The sequence below is a fragment of the Equus quagga genome, chromosome 1, assembly GCF_021613505.1.
Source record: "Equus quagga isolate Etosha38 chromosome 1, UCLA_HA_Equagga_1.0, whole genome shotgun sequence".
NCBI lineage: Eukaryota > Metazoa > Chordata > Mammalia > Perissodactyla > Equidae > Equus > Equus quagga.
This window is the reverse complement of record NC_060267.1, coordinates 103,692,130-103,712,863: the sequence shown is the minus strand read 5'-3', so window position 1 is coordinate 103,712,863 and position 20,734 is coordinate 103,692,130. Positions and strand designations below refer to the sequence as shown.

General features: G+C 40.5%; 1 protein-coding gene across 4 annotated transcripts in view; it reads left to right on the top strand.

The window, feature by feature from the left end:
* The window catches only part of PPARG (peroxisome proliferator activated receptor gamma), a 130,316-nt gene extending 109,816 nt beyond the window's left edge, over positions 1-20,500 (top strand). For all 4 annotated transcript variants that reach the window (XM_046671097.1, XM_046671087.1, XM_046671103.1 and 1 more), the window contains 2 exons: positions 3,773-4,223; positions 20,049-20,500. In XM_046671097.1, the coding sequence (XP_046527053.1) occupies positions 3,773-4,223; positions 20,049-20,296 (699 nt within the window). In that variant the 3' untranslated portion in view covers positions 20,297-20,500. The remainder of the gene's footprint in view (positions 1-3,772; positions 4,224-20,048) is intronic.
* Positions 20,501-20,734: the final 234 nt, after the last annotated feature.

Genomic DNA, 20,734 nt, shown 5'->3' with positions numbered 1-20,734 from the left:
ATTTTATTATTCAAAAGGAGCTCAAAAGTTCGAGCATTCATGTATAACCCTTTCATGACTCTTATATTAAAATGCGGGTGTTATTGGATTACTGAGGAACACTATTGTTCTATTTCTCCATTCAGAAAAGTAAACTTTTAGTACTCTACTTTTTTTTCATCATTAAGCGAGCTTCTCCCATCATCTTTGTATTAGACATAGGAGACATGCAGTAGATCTAAAATTACATTTAATTATCTGTTTAAAACAGCACTCTTAATCCCATCCTGGATTTGATATGTGGAGCCATTTTTGAAAATTAGAATATATCAAAATAAATTACATTTGATGTATTTCTCCAAAGAAAAATAATTTCTCCTTACAGAAACCGTTCTGCTCCCCTGGAAAAACACCGTGTTCAAGTGCAGTTTTCTTCATTCCATTCTCACCTGTTTCTGCTCGGTCCAATGTGTGAAAAGTACTAGCGCTATAAAGACCAGAGGCCGATTGACCGTGAAGCTTAAGCTGCAGGGCCCCTCCCTTGAGCAGAGCCCCTTCCAATGCCCCAAGCAATTTTGTTCTCATAATTTATATTATTTTTCTTAAAGAAGGCCCCAACAGTTGTGTACATTTCAGGCCCCACAAAACCTGGATCCATCCTGATAATGTCCTCGATGTAGTAAGCTCTCTTTTCTGTTAAGGGGGGATGCTTATCCAGCCATTTGGTGTAGTATCTGAAGATAAATACCATGTGAGCGCCAAACTAGAAGTGTAAAATCATTAAGACCAAATGTGAAGATGATACAGTTTTTCCTGTAATGACGGATCATCAGATGATACTATACAAGCTAATAGAACATGTAAGGTTTCCATTTGCTTTGTAGGAAATACAGAAACATGGAAGCGAGGTACATTTTATGTGGGATGTTTTACCAGAAGTATACTATTAGATTAATGATTCCAGATAAATTCCGCAGACCGAATTCTACCTGTGGTTTAAAGAGGTCAGCTCTCTGTAAAGCAAGCGGCCACTATCTTTTCCCTATGTTTCAGGGTAAGGAGGTGCCCGTGTGAAATGAGCAGCTCTCCAGGCAGACCATGTCTGGTGCTCTCGCTTGCAGTTTGACAGACCTGCATGAAGCATTTATGCACACTTCAAAAATGCAATGAAAACAGCAAAATCAGAAATGACTAGGAAAGACAAAAAAAAAACCCCACTTAGTATTCATTTACATGTCAATACCCAGAATTCTCTGCCAGGTCACCACTTTTTCAGAATGCTGAAGGGATTTTTTTAAAAAAACAAAAAAACTAGAATGGTTTGGCATGATGGTGGGGGCTGCTGATTCCTCTCTCTGTCCTTGAGTGTTTACTGCCAGGAAATCCTGACCAACATCGATTGCCAAGGGGTTAAAGTCACATTGTTGTTAAATTGGGAGAGAAAATTAGCAGGATTTTGTGCCCTATGTTCAACTATCACAGAGTTTCAAAAACAGGAACCTAGGGCTTTATATGAGGGGACAGGGGAAGTTGAGGGGAAGAGGCACAGGGTGATTTATCAGGGCATAGTTCCAGATAAATTGCTTACATGGAGGTGGAGAATTTTATGCATACATTCTGTGCCAAAAAGCCAAAGGGTTGAGCAGAAGCTTATCCAGGAGTTGAAGTGGGCAGTTCTGGGCACAGTCTTTCCGCATGGGGAGAGGTGGTGATTTTATGTTCACCTTGTTTGTACTCATGCATGGACGGGTGAACTTTTTAGGTAGCCATACCATTCGATTCTCATGGCAGTAACCAAAGCCATTATTTCATGAACATAAATTATAAAACACTACAAAATTCTTAGAGGACAGAAACCACATTTTCTTTAGGCTCTATAAAGGTAAATTTTTCTCATGATTAGAATCAGACGTTCTGGGGACACTCAGCATATTTTAACTGATGTGAATGACTATCCACTCTGCCCTTTTTCTCTCCTATTAATAATATCAATCCTGAAGCAGGGACAAAAAGTCCGTTTCTCTCCTGTTAATAATATCAGTCCTGAAGTAGGAAAAAAAAAATCAAGTAGACTGTCCAAAAATACGATAAGCACTGTTCGCTTCTGATTTACTTGACGAATTAGTTAGAGCCACCAGGCAGACTTATTCTTGGGTCCTCACATCTGTTTTCCTTTGGGTTTTGCTAAACAATACAATTGAAGTGATTTTTTTGGTAAAAAAAAAAAAAAGTGAGAATTTCTAGAATAACTCCAATGAATAGTGTTGAAATAATATGCAAGTTTGGAAATCTGCTCAGGATCTAAGAGTCCTTAGTGTTAGTGTCATTTCCTTCAGTGTAGAACAGATTTATAGTCTGTTTGGTGAAATCGCAGTTTAGTAGTTTGGTGAAAATCACAGAGTCATAGTCTATCTCTATTAATAGTTAGAATCTCCAAACCAGTGGGTCTTGAAGCTGGCTACTGCTGCCACTCATCGCACCCACTTCCTCTTGCCAATCGGGAGAGAATTCTCAGCAGCTATGCTCAAAAGAAACTTTATTTTTAATATATCAGAGACTTCATGTTCAGTGTACATGCATGTATGCATGCACGCTCACACATGTCCACATGTCCACCATACATACACAAACATACACAGCACACACACATACTGCTTCGGAGAAATGCAACTAAAATATCAAGAGAAGAAATGGAAGCCTCCAATTTAATCCACTCCCCTCAATTGAGAAATCTGAGGCCTAAAAAAGATAAATGGCTTTCCTAAAGTCACACAGTTAACCACAGAAACAAAGCTAGAACCCAGATACCCTCAATCTTATTCCAGTGCTTCCAAGTATACACTTATTTGAATAGGACTGGGAGTTTTAACTCCTTCTATAGTTCAGTATATCCACTGTGTGTAAAGTGCTGCCCCTTCTCAATCAGAGTAGCCTTGAGAATTTCACAATGACCACAAACCTTTGGTTAGTTCTATAGATATAAAGAATAACCTTTGGTTATTCTTGAAAATGAAAGAGACAGATCGTTTCATGTCTAACACAACTTGCTTTCAAAATCAACCTATTGCAAGCCTGAGTAACTGATGCACATGTTTTATTGATTATTTGACCCTTAAGGACAGATATTTTAAAAAATAAGTTCAAAACCCTTTTTTTAAAAATTTTACCACCTTTTGCAGCACTTACTCACAGGCCTTATACATCTGCTCTTTCTGAAACAGATTGCTTCCAGAGCATCAAAAAAAGAATTAGACGTTTTCTTGGCTCAATATTTCTAGTCTACTTTCAGACTCATTTTTTTATAGTTAAGTATTTTTTACTTGCACACTGTGTTTCATTTGAGATCTAGGTAGATTTAATCTAAAACTGCAAGATTACTTTATGCTCAAGTGGGTCTGTTCAACCCTGAGTTGCTGAAATGATTTTTTATCAAAAGAAGGTTAGGAACATATTCCATTGAAAGCCAAGATAAACAATAGATTTTGTATCATTTTAAAAATCAACAGCAAAGACTCTTCCAACAGCAGAAATTGGAACTATTGGCCAGTCGTAGGTAAGGTGTTGCAGTATTGAGTTGAAGGGAAAGAACACCAAAATTGATGAAATATGTTTGGTCCCAGAAGACAATTAGGAGGAATAATCAGGAGATAAGAGTATTTTCTCATTATTTATACGTGTTTTCAACTTTAAAGATTTTAGTTAGCAAAGCAAATGTATGTAAAGAAACTGGGATAATGTTGACTGTGAGTTAGAAATCTCCAATTCAGCCACTTTTCCCCTTGTTTATTTGCAGCCATTTGTTATCTATGACATGAATTCCTTAATGATGGGAGAAGATAAAATCAAGTTCAAACACATCACCCCCCTGCAAGAGCAGAGCAAAGAGGTGGCCATCCGCATCTTTCAGGGGTGTCAGTTTCGCTCAGTGGAAGCTGTGCAAGAGATCACAGAGTATGCCAAAAGTATTCCTGGCTTTGTAAACCTTGACTTGAACGACCAAGTGACTCTCCTAAAATATGGCGTCCATGAGATCATTTACACGATGCTGGCCTCCTTGATGAATAAAGATGGGGTTCTCATATCAGAGGGCCAAGGATTCATGACAAGGGAGTTTCTAAAGAGCCTGAGAAAGCCTTTTGGTGACTTTATGGAGCCCAAGTTTGAGTTTGCTGTGAAGTTCAATGCACTGGAATTAGATGACAGCGACTTGGCAATATTTATAGCTGTCATTATTCTCAGTGGAGGTAAGAATCATCTTTTGATCTTGCATGAAGGAGGGTGGGATGGTGGTGGGCTGGCTGAAAGAATTTCTGCTTTCCTTAGTGTTAGTCTGTGTTCCTTTTCTTTCTGAACTTACTGAACTTTTCATGCAGGAAATGCCAGTGGCATAATGCCATGAGAGCGTCACTACATGTAAAATACCAAGAAAGAACATTATAGGTTTGCTGTTTGAAGGCTGTGGGTAACCCAGGTTCTTTTGTTTTATTCTCATAATATTTTTTTCCAGTCAAATCGAAACATGGAAGACAAATGCATTCTTCTCCTTTTTCTTCCTTGTGTTTTCCCCTTCCTTTCCAGAAGGCCAATCGAATCTTTATTTCATTTAAGTAATTGAGATGTATAACTTTGCTTGAGACAATGCTCACTTGGCATAGAGAAAGCATGACTAAGTGTTTTTGGTCAAATTTTGCTCCCGCCCTGCCATCAGTAAGAGATTACTTTGAATTGCTTTCCTCATACCAGGAATCAAGGAAAACATGTCTACTGACCTTAGTGTACTCTGTCATGTAGATTCCTCTGACCACTTCCCTTAAGTACCTTTGTGAGGTGGTTGGCTGTGATTATGAATGCAATCTGAACCAGAGAACACACAGCAGAGAAATAAACTGAGTTACTTAACAATTCATTGTATTTTTGGTCTTGCAAGTATGTGATCTAACTAACCAACTCCAAAAGCGAGGTTTTATGCTAAATGCTACTTTCGCTGGCCTCTCACATGTTTCCAAATTGAGTAGAAGAAAGTTTTACTCTCAACTCTCGCCATAAAAATTGTTTTGAAGTGATGAGTTTTCATTACTGAAATGGACTTCAGATGAGCTTTTTATGTGTCTTCTTGAGAATATTCCCTGTTTGTGAAAACTGATGTGTGGCAGGATAGTGGTCCTATAGATATAAGCTGTGTAAATGTGCGGGTTATTATAAAGAGCACAATCCACTCTGCAGTCCTTTCTTGTCCAAATACTTGAGAGAGGAATGCTTCTGAAACCAGGTGCATAGTGTATTAGTAATAATAATTATAGCAAATACGTATTAAGTGCTTACCGTGTGCCAGGCAGTGTTCTGAGCACTTCATACACATTCATTTACTTCTCACAACTCAGTGACGTAAGTCCTGTTTTGCAAATGAGAAAACTAAAGCACTGAAAGGCTCCATCACTTGCTCAGGCTTACCCAGGCAGCAAAAGATGGAGCCAGGATGGTGAACTCAGGCAGTGTGGCTCCAGAGTCGGTACCAGTACTGCCCTTACAGGATGAGGGTACAGATAGATAACCATATAGCACAGGTGAACTGCGGAGCCCCAAGTCCAGTGTCAAGTTGGAAATCATTTAAAAATGTTCTTTTTGGTGTTATGTTTAATATAACAAAAATATACTCTCCAACATGTTTTAATATCTTGACCAAATCTACTTCTTAAACAAATTAACCCTTGAGCCTCTGGGATCTGTGATTAATTCAGCAAAGGAGAATGAGATTCCAGTTCGAAGTTCATTGGGAGAGAAAGTTTAAATTTTGAAAAACCAGATTAGAAAACAAGTTGATATGGTTTAACTAGCTAACATTTTAAGGCGCATTTTATTTTAAATGAAAGATAGAAATGTAGTTATTAACATCTGATATATTTCTGAGATTTTCCTAAGCATACGATATATACCATGTTTATATTCCTTTTTTCACTTAATCATTTTCCCATGTCATTACATACTCTTTGTTAATATTTTTTATTGATTTTTTTAAATAAAAGTAATGCATGGTCATTTTATAATTCAAAATTACAGAAGGTGTAAGTGAAAAGCAAAGGTCTCTATCCTCAGAATAAAATAGGATTAACAAAGTCCTATTTCTCCTACCAAAGAGTTCCTATGCCTGTGCCCAGCATTTTTAATAACTATAAAATATTCCATTTTATAAAGGACCATTCCATACTAAATTATCTCCCTGTTTATGTTTAGGCTACTTATAATTTATTATAAAACCCTCTAGAGAAGAATATAGAAAACTGTGTTCTAAATTTTGCTGTAATGAACATTCTTATATGTAAATTTCTGTTCAGATTTCAGATTATTTTCTCATTCTAGGTTACCAGAAGTGGAATTTCTGGGTAGATAGCTATGAACATTTTTAAGTCTTTTGTTACACCATTGCCAGATTCTTTTCCATGAAGTTTGTACCAGTTTATACTTCCCCCACAGATACTAAGGGAGGCATTTGAAATAAGCCATTCAAAGATGCTACTAACCAGAAAAGGTCTAGACAAGAAACAATCATGATAATTCTGGGCTTTCTGAAGCTGAGCAATGTTGTTTTAGGAGCACATGAGACAACAGTGTGGTTCCATCTAGAAAAATGCCATTACTGCCCATAACTCACAGGCTAGATTATTTAAAAATCAGTGAGTCCTTTGGCCTTTAATATTTTCATTACTCGGTGAAAAAATAGCTGTGTGAATAGCTTGAGTCAATGTAATAGATACTGCGGGATGTGGCTTTCGGTTATGGAAATTAAAGGTGGTAGGTAGTCTTTAAATGTAGATGTTGTGTAAGTGAGTTTCTTTTAGCCTTACAGACTGGCCTTCAGAGTGGCCAATATCTGAATCTCACTGGAGACTCACAGCAAGAGAAATAGACAGGTTAAAATCTTATATCTGAGATTATAATGAGAAGAAAACCCTGTGAATAATTTTAAACTTCCTTAAAAAAAAAAAACAGAATTTACCATTGACCAGTTCCCATATCACAAAAGGCAAATCGTTCCCTGATCAGAGTTTGCTTTTGTAGAAGTCTACCTACAGGCAATAGATAAGAATGAATAAGCTGGGCGCCATGTTTGTTCAACACACAGGAATTCGATTCTCTTCTTTACTCAGAGAAGCTGATTGGGTAGATGCCAGAGAAAGAACTGCTCACGTTGCTCCTAGTCCAAAGCCTGATTCCAGTAGGATCAGAATCCTAGTCCTCTGTAGGTGGTGAGATCAATATCCCAGACTGTGGTTTATTAGAGTATGACATATAATTTCTCAATTAGTTTTAATTTTGTTCCTATGCTGGATTTTCCAGGGAGGGAAAACATTCATGTAGGCAAGAGGCTTTGATCCGGTAAACAAATTTCTGATCCTACCTGATCTTAACAAGAGTGATTATTTTCTCCTCTGCACTTTATTCTGAAGTCTGTAGATTTAGTGATTTCAGAAAGAAGGGCTTTTGGCAGAGTTGACCTCATTCTGAGCTAGCCTTAGAATCACAGAAGAGCTTGATTCCAGTGAAGGCACTGTGACCCTTGACTGAGGAAGAACAGGGAGATGGGCATCATGTAAGAGTGGGCTATAAGGAATTGGGGAGATCAAACGGGGGTGGCCCAAGAGGACCCAAAGGGGATTTTTTGGGTGAAAGTACCTGATTTGACCCAACTAAGTATTTGCTGAGGAAACTGGAGTTGCTTTAGTAAGATCACTGTCACTCAAGTTCAACCCTAGAAACTGCTGATATCATTAGATGTGGTACTTCGATTGGCCTGGTGCTTAGCATCTCTGCTGTTTACTCAGCAATCAGACCAAGCTTGCTGAGAAAGTTGACCTAGTTCTTCTTAAGTTTTTCTCCTCTCTCTCTTTCTCCTCTGAGCTTGAGGCAAGAACTAAAAAGAACAAGAACACTCCAGAACCAGACAAAGGACAGTACTTTGTACCTTTTTAAGAGCATTTCATATACATTCTCTCATTAGATCCTGACAATTCTCTTGGATTTTTATTCTCATTTCATAAGAAGAAAAGTGAGGATCATATACTTAAGTGATTTGTCTAAGATGGAACAACTAATGAGCAGTGGAGCTAGGACTGAAACCCAGATATCCTACCTGTCACCTCCAGGGCCCTGTCTGCCACATACCCTGCCCTCTCCCTCCCTGCTAGTGGGTCACGGTCAACGCCCTCACACTTGCGTTGGTGGCCACAATCTGTGCTCCCCTCCCCATACCCTAAGGTATGGGCCCATCATCCAGAAGTAGTGCTTCCTCTGTAATCGTGGTAAGTAATAGCTTCCTTTGCTCCCTCTGGTCTCACCAACTCGATGGGTGGCGTCAAGAGTAATAAAACTGCCTCCAGCAAGGGCATGTTTGCAACTGGCGCCACAGCATCATGCCAGCCACGCTAGCAAACTCCCAAAACCTACCCAGCAACCAAAGCCAAGTGTACACTCCAGTGGACTCTTTGCCCCCTTGAGCGTTTGCTGTCTAGTGAGGGAAAGCAAAGGACGCTTCCAGCTGGAACTCTGCAACAGGAAAAAGCCCTTTTTATTAATTCAAAACAGTTTGGAATCCATTATAGTTCTTCCCAAACTTCCAAGATATGGGGGAGGAAATTTAGTGGATTTTACAATATATTTTTCAAGGCAGATTGCTATCGCCTTCCCACTGACAGAGAAGCTGTAAATATTGGTACAATGGCCACAGATGGCATCCAGCCTCCTCGTTTACCCTCTTGAGTCTGGCTTGGTTATGCAAACCACCTATATGGCAGCTCCTTCTTTTTCCAGCAATCCCAGCCATGTTCTTTCTCTGTGAAGCAGTTTTGGACAGCTGCTCTTGAAGGGATCATGTGCATTTCTGCCGTTGAGTGGGCAGGAGGGAGAATAGGGTGGAAGAAGGGGGGCTTGTTCTCATAGCTGTGCATTTGCAGATCAAGGGAGAGGTGATATTCTATGACAACTGGGTAACTCCCAGTCTTCTCAGGTCAGTAACCTGGGGCTCCTGTTTCTTACCCTTGGTCATGACTATATATGTGCACAGGTATATACTTTTCAATTTGTTGGAATTAGAATAGAATCAAAGCACAGCACCTGGCCCAGAATAGATACTTAATAAATGCTTGTTGAACAAATAACAATCTGAAATAGTAATAATAATAGCTGCCATTTGTAGAATACATCACTGTGTGCCAGAGTGTGTGCTAGGCGCTTTATGTGCGTTCATAATCTTTGTTTAATCTTTCCTGCAGCTCTGCAAAGTCTGTTATTATCCCCATTTTACAGGTGGAGAAAACAGAAGTTTAGAGAGATAAAGCAACTTGCCCAATTAATGGGGCCAAGGTTCAGAGTTTCTCTGACCTTAAAACTGATGCCCTTAATTACTACTGCCTTTTGTGTATTGAGATGTGGAAACATCTCAACTACTTACCTGGGTCTTGGAGTTCTTTGGCAGTTATGAAAAACTACCTATTTCCATATTGTCTCAACATTTTAATCAAGAATTTCCAGGTTATAGTCCAGATATTACTTACTAATATCCAAAGCCCTTATCAAGACACCATTTTTAACCTAACAAAATTATACCCTAGGTTTGAAAATTGCTGTGGGAAGGAATGGGGCCCAGTGATAAGACGGGAGATTGATGCTACATTCTTAAACTTGTTCAGGTGGCATGGCCCCTGGAAATAATGGCACTGTTTGCAGAGCTCCCCACAAAAATAGACGATAAGCTTTAAGTAACTAAGTAAATACATATGTACTTAATCAGATACCATCTTATACCAGGTTCTACTAGAGATCAGTAGTTGCAGAAAAATTTATGAGAGAAATTTAAAATTGTTAAAATACCATCCAGTAACTTAATTTTTCCTGCCCTTTGGATACAAACAATCAAAACGACACTCACCCAGTCGTAGCAGCAGGACACCTCATCCAGCTCACAGACATTCATGCTCCCGGCTCGCAGTTTGAGGAGCTTGGGCTTTGTGAGAGCTCTGCCCCTCTTCCCCTGTCGTGACCGCCCTTCACAATCTTGCGGATATTTCCAGCCCATGTGTAATCTCACCATTTTAGCGCAGAGGTATTTCTACAAGGTAAAATGGACCATACAGCTCTCCTCTAGAACAAACGACAGAGTGTATATGCCTGAGTAGACCTATGCGTTTCTTGAGGAAACTCAAGCTTACGGGGCCTCTGATTCTGCTTGGCCAACGGGCCCTCACATCTCCTTTGTCTGTTAACATCATTAGTACCAGTTAACTGGGAGGAGACAAAACCCAAAATAGTTAAAAACTTAGGTGTTAAAAAGACTGTGAACAACAGTAGCCCAACTTTCTTCTGCTCTCCTATGACGGTTAAACATCCAGCTACCTTATCTGTACAGCTTTTTTAGACAAGACTCATTCTGGCGCCTGAGTGGTGAAAGCTATCGTTTCTCTGACTCTTGCTATTGAGAATGAACAAGGACATCTGATTTCTGATTATGTGGTCTATATCCCCCATCTGTGCCATGACTGTGTCAGAGAGTAATACATTCATTTATTAATTGAAGAATATTGAATGGGCACTACACTGTGCCTCCGTGATGTCTGACGCTCTTCTCTGCCACCCTCTGCTCTTCCCACCATGCTGCCCGTGGGAAAACCCTGTCAAGTGGCCAGGATGGCTCTGAGTAATGACTCAATTTGAGTTATCTAGAAATGCCCCATTAGTTCACTCTTTTCATAACCTTGTGGACTTGGTTTAGACAGAGGTGAGGTATATTTATGAGTTCTCAACTGACTCCCAAGTTCTGTAAACCAGAGATCTGTGGGTGGGGCAGGGGATAGGGAGAAGATGAAACGTACTAGAGTCATGTGAGAAACTTAAAATACACACACACACACATACATACACTCCCACAGACTTTTGTTGTTTCTGGATGTAGAAGCATCTTTATCTATGACTGCTTCAGAAATAAAATCTCCTCCTCACCCAGGGCCTAGTAGGCTAGGGTCATTTTAGTGAGTGAGCAAACGATTATATTTGACCTCAGAGGCAGACAAGGGATTGAAAGCCAAACTGCTGAGTCATTCCTGTCACCACACTGGCAGTCTTGGAAAAGGTTCAGTCAGTCAGTCAGTGGGCTGCTTTTTGGAGCACTTTATCATTTTGGGTTCTCACAATGTGTGTTTAAACTCTGGGTGACCTCAGGCAGCCTTCCAGACTGGCACAACTCACCAAGACATTCAGACAGATCATCTGCAAGTGAGGAAGAATGAAACCAACAGAGAGGCCAACAGGTGGTGAAGGAATCATGCGCCCCTATGGAAAGCGCCCCGCTTCACAAATAAGTAAACCAGAAGAGGCAGGGTGGGGCGCTGGAAAGCTCTGGAATCACACAGACAGCCCGAGTTCAAAAGCCCCACTCCACCAATTAAATTACTAGATGTGTGATTTCAGGCAATTATTTACCTCCCTGAGCCTTAATTTCCTTATCAGTACCCTAAGTAAATGAAATAACATTCTGTGAAGCCTCTGGCACAATGCCTGGGACATGGTAAGCACACGATAAATGCTAATTTTCCTTTTCCCCCTGTGTGATATAATTTGAACTAACTCCTTGCAATCCTGCCAGTCAAATTGCTTGAAATTCCACCAATAGTCATTCTTAAAATCCCTTATTACAATATAAATACCCCTAGGGAGATATCAGCTAATCCCTTTATCAGCTATCATTTTAAGGGGATTAGATTGTGGATTGAGAACAAAACAAAAGAGAAAGAGATACTGGAGGAAGGGGGAGGGGCCTGAAAGTTGAAGGGCGAACTCTAGGCCGCCTTACTGCTGAAGGAGATGGGGACAGCAGCAGTGTGGTGGGTTTCCACACTCCCAGAGTTCTGATGAAGTTAGGGGACGTTACGTGTGGAGAGGGCATATTCAGAGATTAGATTAGATCACACCAGTGTTTGAGATCGCGGGTTCTTAAAGACACTGGAAAGGAAGACATGGGGTGGGGGGTAGTTGCAGAGAGTTAATACGTGGCCACTTTTTATTTTGGGTTTGCTGTTGGCATTTCTGGGAGTTGAGGAAGCAAGGAAGACTAGTTGGATTAGGAGCACGAGTGTCAGTCTCGATGGGAAAGAAGAAATCATTCTCCATCTTTCCACTCCAGCCTTTTTCCTGTGCCTGCCACCCACCCCCCATTTCCAGTTCTAGTCGGAGCCAGTGTTGCACATTGAAGGAGCGGAAAGTGATCTCCATCCCTTGACTTGAGGGAAGAACACAGTGATCTCTTAGTCCTGACACAGAAAAGGGAGCGAACTGTGGCTGAGCTCCCGTGGAGTGACCTCAGAGGACTATAACCCCAGGGGGAAAGGAGATAGGAAAGGCAAGGACTTCCCATGGGCAGGATGCAAATCTCAAGTCCTGTTTCCATTCTGAAAGACCTGGAGATAGAGCAGAGCCCAAGCTCAGTCCACTGGAGGTGCCACTGAGGGGTGAAAAGAGTTTTTATTTTTGGAGGAAGATTAGCCCTGAGCTAACTACTGCCAATCCTCCTCTTTTTGCTGAGGAAGGCTGGCCCTGAGCCAACATCCATGCCCATCTTCCTCTACTTTATATGTGGGACGCCTGCTACAGTATGGCTTTTGCCAAGTGGTGCCATGTCCGCACCCAGGATCCGAACTGGCAAACCCTGAGCCGCCGAGAAACGGAACGTGCACACTTAACCGCTGCGCCACAGGGCCGGCCCATGGAGAGAACTTTGAACACAGCAAAGAGGAAAGTGCTACCCACCTGGTAACTGGGTAGCTTTGTGTTCTGTGTGTGGTTTGGGAGGCGGCTTTTTGGCTGTGGTGGTTGAGTGCTTGGGATGAGAGGAAGTGGGGTGGAATTGCTACCTAATGGGCAGATAGAAGAAGATATTGCCTGGGCTTGGTTTCACCGTGGTGGTTTCTCCCTCCACCATCCTGGCTAAATGGTGCGTGCAAGTGTTGTGAAGAGCGGTTGTCAAGTGGACATAGGCAGAGAGCATTTATTAGACTATTGTTTAAACAATAGTTTAAACAGGGAAATGTTAGGATGTTAACCCTCTTCAGGGTGGAGGACTCTACCAGAGACAAGTGCGTTCACAGTAGAATGTGCTCGTTACAGGTGATCTTTGTCTGTTGGGTAAGCATGCACAAGATTTCTAAGTTACGTAGTTCTGTTCCCTGATAGCAGCAGTCAACCTCATTTCTCCTAAAATCTTCCCTTGCTCAGACTTCTGATTAATTTAGGCCCTGCTAGGATTCCTAACACCAAATCCCCAGCAAGGTGCAGTCCCAGGGGTGGAAGGGGAGAAAGATCTGGAAGGTGGTGTGGAGGGATGGCTGAGAAGAAGAGAGCAATTAAGAGAGAAAGAATAGGGAAGATAGAGGGCCCAGGACAATCAGAGAAATGAGAGGAGAAGAAAGGTAGGAGGGAAAAAGAGGCGGGTGATATTATCCTCTTCTACTTTTATAAAGAGAAATAGCTAACTTACTCTGTGTCAGACACTGCTCTAAGCACTTTCCATCTGTTAATTCGTTTAATCCTCTCAACAACACTGTGAGTTGGAATACTATTATGCCTCCACTTTTTAAATGAGGAAACTGTGGCACAGAGAGGTTAAGAAACTTGCCCAAGATTACCCAGCAAGTAAATCTTAAGGTTGGGATCGCAGCTGCTTCTCATTAAACCAGTAGTGCTTGCTCTTGGCTGCACGTTAGAATCACCTGGAAGCTTTTAGAAATATTGATGGTCATACCTCAGGCCAAGTCAATCAGAATCTCTAAAGATGGGACCCTGGTATTAGTTTGCATGTTTTTAATCTCCCCAGATGATTTCAATGTGTAGCCAATGTTGAGAATCGCTGCGCTCGATCAAGTCCCGGTTGAAATTTAAATATGAAAAGAACACATGTGAAACTTTCTTACATTATTCTTTCCAAGAGGTAGGATGGTGGGCCAGAATTGCTGTGGGCCTTACCAGAGTTTACCAAAGATAAACTTGGCTGAAGTCACAGTTTTGCTTAATGCCCATGATTCTCACGGTTAGATCAGAAAAGTGCCACAGAATCCCTAAAACCATCTTCAAGGATGAGTGAATTTGGGCATCGTGGCTGCTCTGTTTTGTTATTGTTCTTAAACTATCTTGTTTACGTGCATTCAACTACAAAAATGAGAACTTGCCCAAACCCCCAAACATGTGTCTGCATCAGGAATTATTTTCTTGTGCTCCTGAATTTAGCCTCTTACCAATAACCACTCAAAAATCTTCCGTTTCCCAGCTGTGTATATGCCACCCCACCTCCGCTTCCGCTCCTGACCCCGTCCCTGTGGAAACTGCCTTTATTTGAACAAACACAGAGAATAGTGATCTCTTATAAAGTTCCCTTACCTAACTCATTCTCACCATGACCTTATGAAAGAAATACCGTTGTTGTCTTAAAAATTAATCCCAAACCCAGAAAGATTAGATGACTTGTCCAAAGTCACATGGAAGCTAAGTGGAGGAGAGACAGGACTAAATCAAGTCTTGAGTTTCCAAATCCGTTGCTCTTTTTCACATGTCTGTGATCTTCAGAAGCAATGGAATAGAGGAGATTGGAGAGGACGTGTAAACAGAAGTGAACCAGCAAGGTGCAGAGTTCTCTAAGGAGCCCCACCTCCCTTCAGTGTTCACCCCACCTGAACGAAGGTCTTCTGTCCAGGGATCAATTTACAGCTGCCCGGCTATCAGACTTCTTTTTTCTAAATGCCCTGGGGACAGTCTTTTTCAGATGAGCCTCCATCAGAAAGACAATAGAGAAATATTGGAAAAAGCTATAACAGCAGCTTCTAGAATAGAGGCACAACCATCCACTTTGGTTTTTCTGCCTCTCCTTCGGGAGACCCTATTGTAGCCATCTGGTTCCTTAACTGAAACGCCTCCTGAGAAAATCTGTGCTGGGGAAATGCCTAGCCCAGGTGGGCAGATCCCAGGAGGTTAAAGAGAATTTGAATCTGCTTCAGATAAGCTCTCCACTTAATGGAACCAGATCTGGATAAGATGGGAGCTTTGTAGATTTGCCCATAATCAGCAGTGCTCTCTAATCAATTCCAGCACTGTGTGAATGGAGACCGGAAAGGTTTCTTTCCCAGTTCTTTGCAGCCTGGGGAGTAAGGAATCAGTAATTGACTCCAGCTTCCTCAAGTCCTGGAGTATGTGAGTCAACAATGCGCTTTCCCAAAAGGACCTTCTAGGCAGCCTAGGCCAGTAAAGGAGGTCCCTTGACTCTGATCCTATTCCAGACCTCAACTGTAACCCTCAGCAAGGTGCCGGGAGAGGATCTCAGGCGAGCCTTCTAAGAACAATATCTTAGCAGGCACTGGGCTGAAGGGAGTGGAGAGGGGCGGGAAGGGAGTAAGGGCGGCTCTGGGTGTTTAGACAGATTTCTGTGGCACGTTTGTGGGACCATCCTTAGCTCAGTGTGTGTTTGACTGTGAGTGAAAGGAAAATGGAAAGAGAAAGAAAAGAGGGGAATAGGGAGGGTCTTGTAGCTGACTGGAGGGTAGAGGGTGGAGAGAAACTCTGAAAAATCCCTTTTGCCCTTGACCCTAGGGATTGCTTAAGACCAAAGAAAGCTTTTTTGCTTTTTAAATAAGCGAAATGTTTAATGTGTGAGCCTGTTAATACACTTTTCTAATTAGGTTCTGAATTTATTTCCCCAGTTTAATTATGTGAATTATGTAAAGGAAATTACAAATAAGAATAAAGCTTAGAACTTTTGAATTAGGGTCTTAGAGATCATCCATCTAGTCCAATCCATCTAGTTCATCTCCTTGCATTTACAGAGGAGAAAATCGAGGCCCCGTGAGCTTAATCATTTTGCCCGAGGCCACAGAGCTGGTCAGTGAAAGACCTAGAAGTAGAAATACGACTTTCTCCACTCTGCTGCGCTCCGTTTTGCCTTGACTGAGGCTCAGTAAGGGGGACAGTGGGACAAATCTGTAAATGATCTAACTTGTCACTGGAGAAAATATAAATCAGTGGCCACAAACTTCAGCCCTTTAGCCAAACTTCATCCCTCACATCATAAAAAGTAACTTGCCAAAGAAGGATTTGAAAATCCAAACCAGATCCTTCTCCACTCCTGGAGGGGCCAGCTCCCTTATAGGGCACCAAAGCCAAGTGCTTCCAGAAACCTGATCCCCTGCATTTCAGGGTTTGCTTGTTTGAACTGTCATGATAAATGAAACCCACTAGATTAATGTAATCTCTTCAGCAGAAGTTTTGACTCCACTGATGCTGCGCAGGAAGAAGGAGAAGGAGAAAAGGCTCTAAGGCTCGTGCCCCGGCGAGCAGAGGGTTCTAACCAAGCTCCTCCCAGCCCGTGGAGGAGCCACATTTAACGCCTATCTTGACACAGAGTGCTGCCGCTTCAGATGCACATGCCTTTGTGCTGCCAGGGGCCTTTGAAATCTGGAACATTTGTTAAGGGGAAGCATCAGCAATCATTAAACTAAAGGCACGAATCCAGGTCCTGGTGTTCCTTGAAGTGTCAGGGGTTTTCTTTATTGCACAGAAACTGTGAGAAAGGCACAGCTCCTCCAGGGGCATGATTCTGTAGGCCAGGACTAAATCATTTGTTTCCTTCTCAGAATCTGAGATTTTTGCTGATGGTTTCAAAATTAAATGCTGAAATTAAAAAAAGAAGAAGAAGAAGAAGAACACTTATTCAAGCCAATGGGATATGTTAGAAAGCTAGGGAAAAAAATCAAACCAAAGGTAGCTTTCCTTCTGTGATTAAAAAGAACAAAGAAACTTAATTTAAGAGAACGTTTAGAGTTCTGAAAATCCCCCCCGAGACTATTCTAATGTTGCCCTCCTGTCCATCACCTCGATGGACAGAGTTTACTGGAGTTTGTTAGCTACAGGAAGACACTGTTTCCAAGAGACTTCTTCATTGTGTAGTGATCCTGCCTTTAGGCTTGTTCACCAACCGGGAGAATTGTACTTTTCAATCTAAGAGTCTTGGCCAGAACAACCTTCTCACTCATTAACTCAGCCAGCTGGGTGCTTGCTGTTCCCACTGGAGGTTCAGAGATGATCAGGACATAGTCTCTGCCCTCTGATACTTCGTGGCCTAGTAGGGGAGATAAACAAGAAGGTCAGTACTTAGAATACAAGGTAATACGAGTTACAAGTATAGCGTTTGGAATCAGACAGACTTAGATTCAAATTTCAGCTCTGCCATTTCACTTGCATTTACTAGCAAGTGGCAAATCTTAGGCAAGATTTAACTCCTTTCTATAAATCTTCATTTTCCCCTCTATAAAGCACTGACCTTAACAGATACATTGTGGATAAAGCCCTTAGTACAATCTTTGGAAAATGGTAAGCACTCAATAAATGTAAACTACTTTTAGATTGATTGAGGGGTTTGTAGGGTGCCTGGGGGTCCAGAGAAAGCAGATTGGAGGAACAGGGAAGAAGAAGGGATAACGTCAAGGAATGCCCCCAGGACATAATGATACGGGCTATGTTTTGAAGAATATGTTGAAGTCAGTAAGATGGGTGAAGGGAAGGTAAGCCTGTTTCAGGCAGGAGGAGCAGAATCTGCCTAAGCACAGAGTTGTGACAGAACAGAGGGTGTTTGAGAGACTCGGTGTGGAAATAGCTCAGTATGGCTGGAGTGAAGGGATAATTACAGAAACTGAGGCTAGAGGGTGAAGGTTATTAAAAGATAAGTTAAAATTCTTAAGGAGTACTTTAGTTTACAGTGAATGGGAGAGAAGAGTTAAAATTAGAAAAAGAGGGTGAATAGCCTTCAAGAGCTAAAATTTAGAATCAATGCAAGGTATCCAGTGAGTGTCCTGAATGTTGTACATAAACCCTGCACCCCTCTGGTGAGCCTGAATGAGAAAATCTTATATTCTACCACAATGCAACAAAAGAAATGAGAAATTAGAAAATAAAACTTAGAAAACAAAAACAAACACCCAAACTTTCCCCTTCAAAAATTGAAAACATTCTTCTGTATAACTCTTAGATTAAAAATGAAATCAGAAGAGTGAGACAGACTGTTTAAAAAAGAACTATGAGAGTCTTATTTACAAAGCCTATGGTATGAAACCAGAGTGACACACAGAGGAAATCTTAGAGCTTTAAATGCATCTGTCAGCAAACAAGAAATACTCAAACTCAACGAATGAAGCATTCAACTCAACTAGAAAAAGAGAAAAAAATAAACCTAAAGACAGTTAAAAGCATGAATTAGTTAAATTGAAAACAAAATGCAATTTTTAAAAACAGAGTTGATTAATAAAACCAAAAGCTGCGCTTTTTTTAAAAAACAAAAGGTAAATAAGCCTTTGGAAAATCAGATTTCTAAATGAGAGAATACACAAATAAAATGCATTCAGTTAAGGGGGTATAAATAGAAATAATAAGAAATTTCAGATTCTAAGAGAATATCATGTAAAATTTTATTCCAACATAAATTACTAAAATTTTACTTATAAGTAGTAGAAAGCCTGAAGAGATAAAAACTATAGAAGAAAAATTAAAGATAGTTAAAGATTTACCACCAGGCTCAGCTGGTTCTGCCAATGAATTCCTAGAAACTATCAAGGAAGAGATCATTACTATGTAGAAACAGGAGGAAAACTTCACAACTTAGTCTATAAGGCTAGGTAACATTTACTACCAAAATGGGCAAAGGATGGCACAAAAAAGAAGACATTGGACCAATCTCTTACAAATTTAAAAACCCTAAATTATTAGCATGTGAGTTCAAGGATGTAAGGAAATCTATTAATAAAATTCACTATTCTAGATTAAGGTAAAACCATATGGTCTTCTCTTTAGATAAAATTTAGATAAAAAATTTAAAAGCATTTGATTAAATGCAACAGCATTCCTGACTAAAACAAATTAAAAACTTTAAAACTCTTGGAAAGCCAGGAGTAAGATATGTCCACCATAATCCATAGTAAACATCATACTTGTGGTAAAGCATTAGAAGCATTTTCTTCAAGGTTAGGAATAACACAAAAATGCCTCCTACCACTACTATTGTTTAATCCATATTATAGGTAATAGCCAAAGCACTACGGCAAGAAAAAGAAATAGGAGGTGTAAACACTGGAAAAGAAGAAATAACTAAAACTGCCGTTATTTACAGATGTAATTGTCTATCCAAAATAGAACAAAAAATCCATCCTAAAAACTATTTGAATTGACTGGAGTTCAGGAAAATGGAATAGATCAATACACTAAAAGTCAATATTTTTTTCTAAAATCAGCAGTGATATATTAGCAAATATAATGAAAAAGAAGTATAGAATACTATAAAGTAAAGAAGTAAAAGTAAAATAAGTAAAGGATATTAAAAAGTATTTAAGGATAAATCTAACAAGATCTGCATGATGAAAAACATAAAAAGCTTAAAAGTAATTTAAGCTCATCATTTAAAGTTCAAATATGGAAAATATAAAGAAAAAATGAAAATCACCTACAAGCTCACCACTCAGAAGAAACTGGTATTAAAATCTGGGGGTCTATCCTTCCAAACTGTAACAGTATTTAAAAACTATGTCTTATCTCTTTGAAAATGTGTATGCTATATTAAGCAAAAAAGAAGACAGAGCTTGTTTTAAAAGCGTATTTAAAGCTGTAGTGAGAAAGTAAGTAGAGGTTATGAAGTACAGACTCATCAAGAAGAAACAGAAGTGGCAGATGAGGTTTCTGAGTGGGTGGAAACAATGGCAGAAGAGTCCTCACCCTGGGGAGAGGATTGCCTTGCTACCATGTTGTGTCGACTGGTTCCACAGAGTTAGTCCTGGTCAGGAAAGGAATGCCCCTGGAAAAAGCTGTGGTGGTCTTGATTTCGTTCCATCCTCCTGTATACAGTTCTTGCCTGCTCTCTACTTAGCCTCCTTCCCCACCTTATTTTAGAACCAAAGCAAAACAAACCAACAGAAAGACAGGTGAGTAGTTTGGCTGACTATGCCTCAGATGTGCGACCCGAGAATTCTGTAACTGAACCGCCTGTTCTTCTGCTCTCCCAGACCGCCCAGGTTTGTTGAATGTGAAGCCCATTGAGGACATACAAGACAACTTGCTGCAAGCCTTGGAGCTCCAGCTCAAGCTGAACCACCCCGAGTCCTCTCAGCTCTTCGCCAAGCTGCTCCAGAAAATGACAGACCTCAGACAGATTGTAACAGAACATGTGCAGCTATTGCAAGTCATAAAGAAAACAGAGACAGACATGAGTCTTCACCCACTCCTACAGGAAATATACAAGGACTTGTATTAGCAGAGAAGTCCTGATTTGCTGACAACGTCCCCTTTTTCCAATTGCACTATTATTTTGAGGGAAAATCTGACACCTAAAAAATTTACTGTGAAAAAGCATTTTAAAAAGAAAAGGGTTTAGAATAATAGATCTATTTTATGCTTATTGTTTATAAAGATACATTTACAATTTACTTTTAATATTAAAAATTACCACATTATGAAATTGCTGGTTGTATTTGAAGACTGAGTCTGATGTGTGCCCCACCCCATCCCTCCTGGCTTTTTTCCCTTTTATTTCCTTCTCATTCTTCCCTCCCTTCCTTCCTTTCCTTGCTTTTCTTTCTTCTTTCTTACACTTTTTTAAAAAATGTGAATGGAACTGCTGATCAACTTTCACAGTAAATTAATTTCTTACTCTCAATGTATAACTTCTCTGAACCCTCCGTCTGCTTTAACA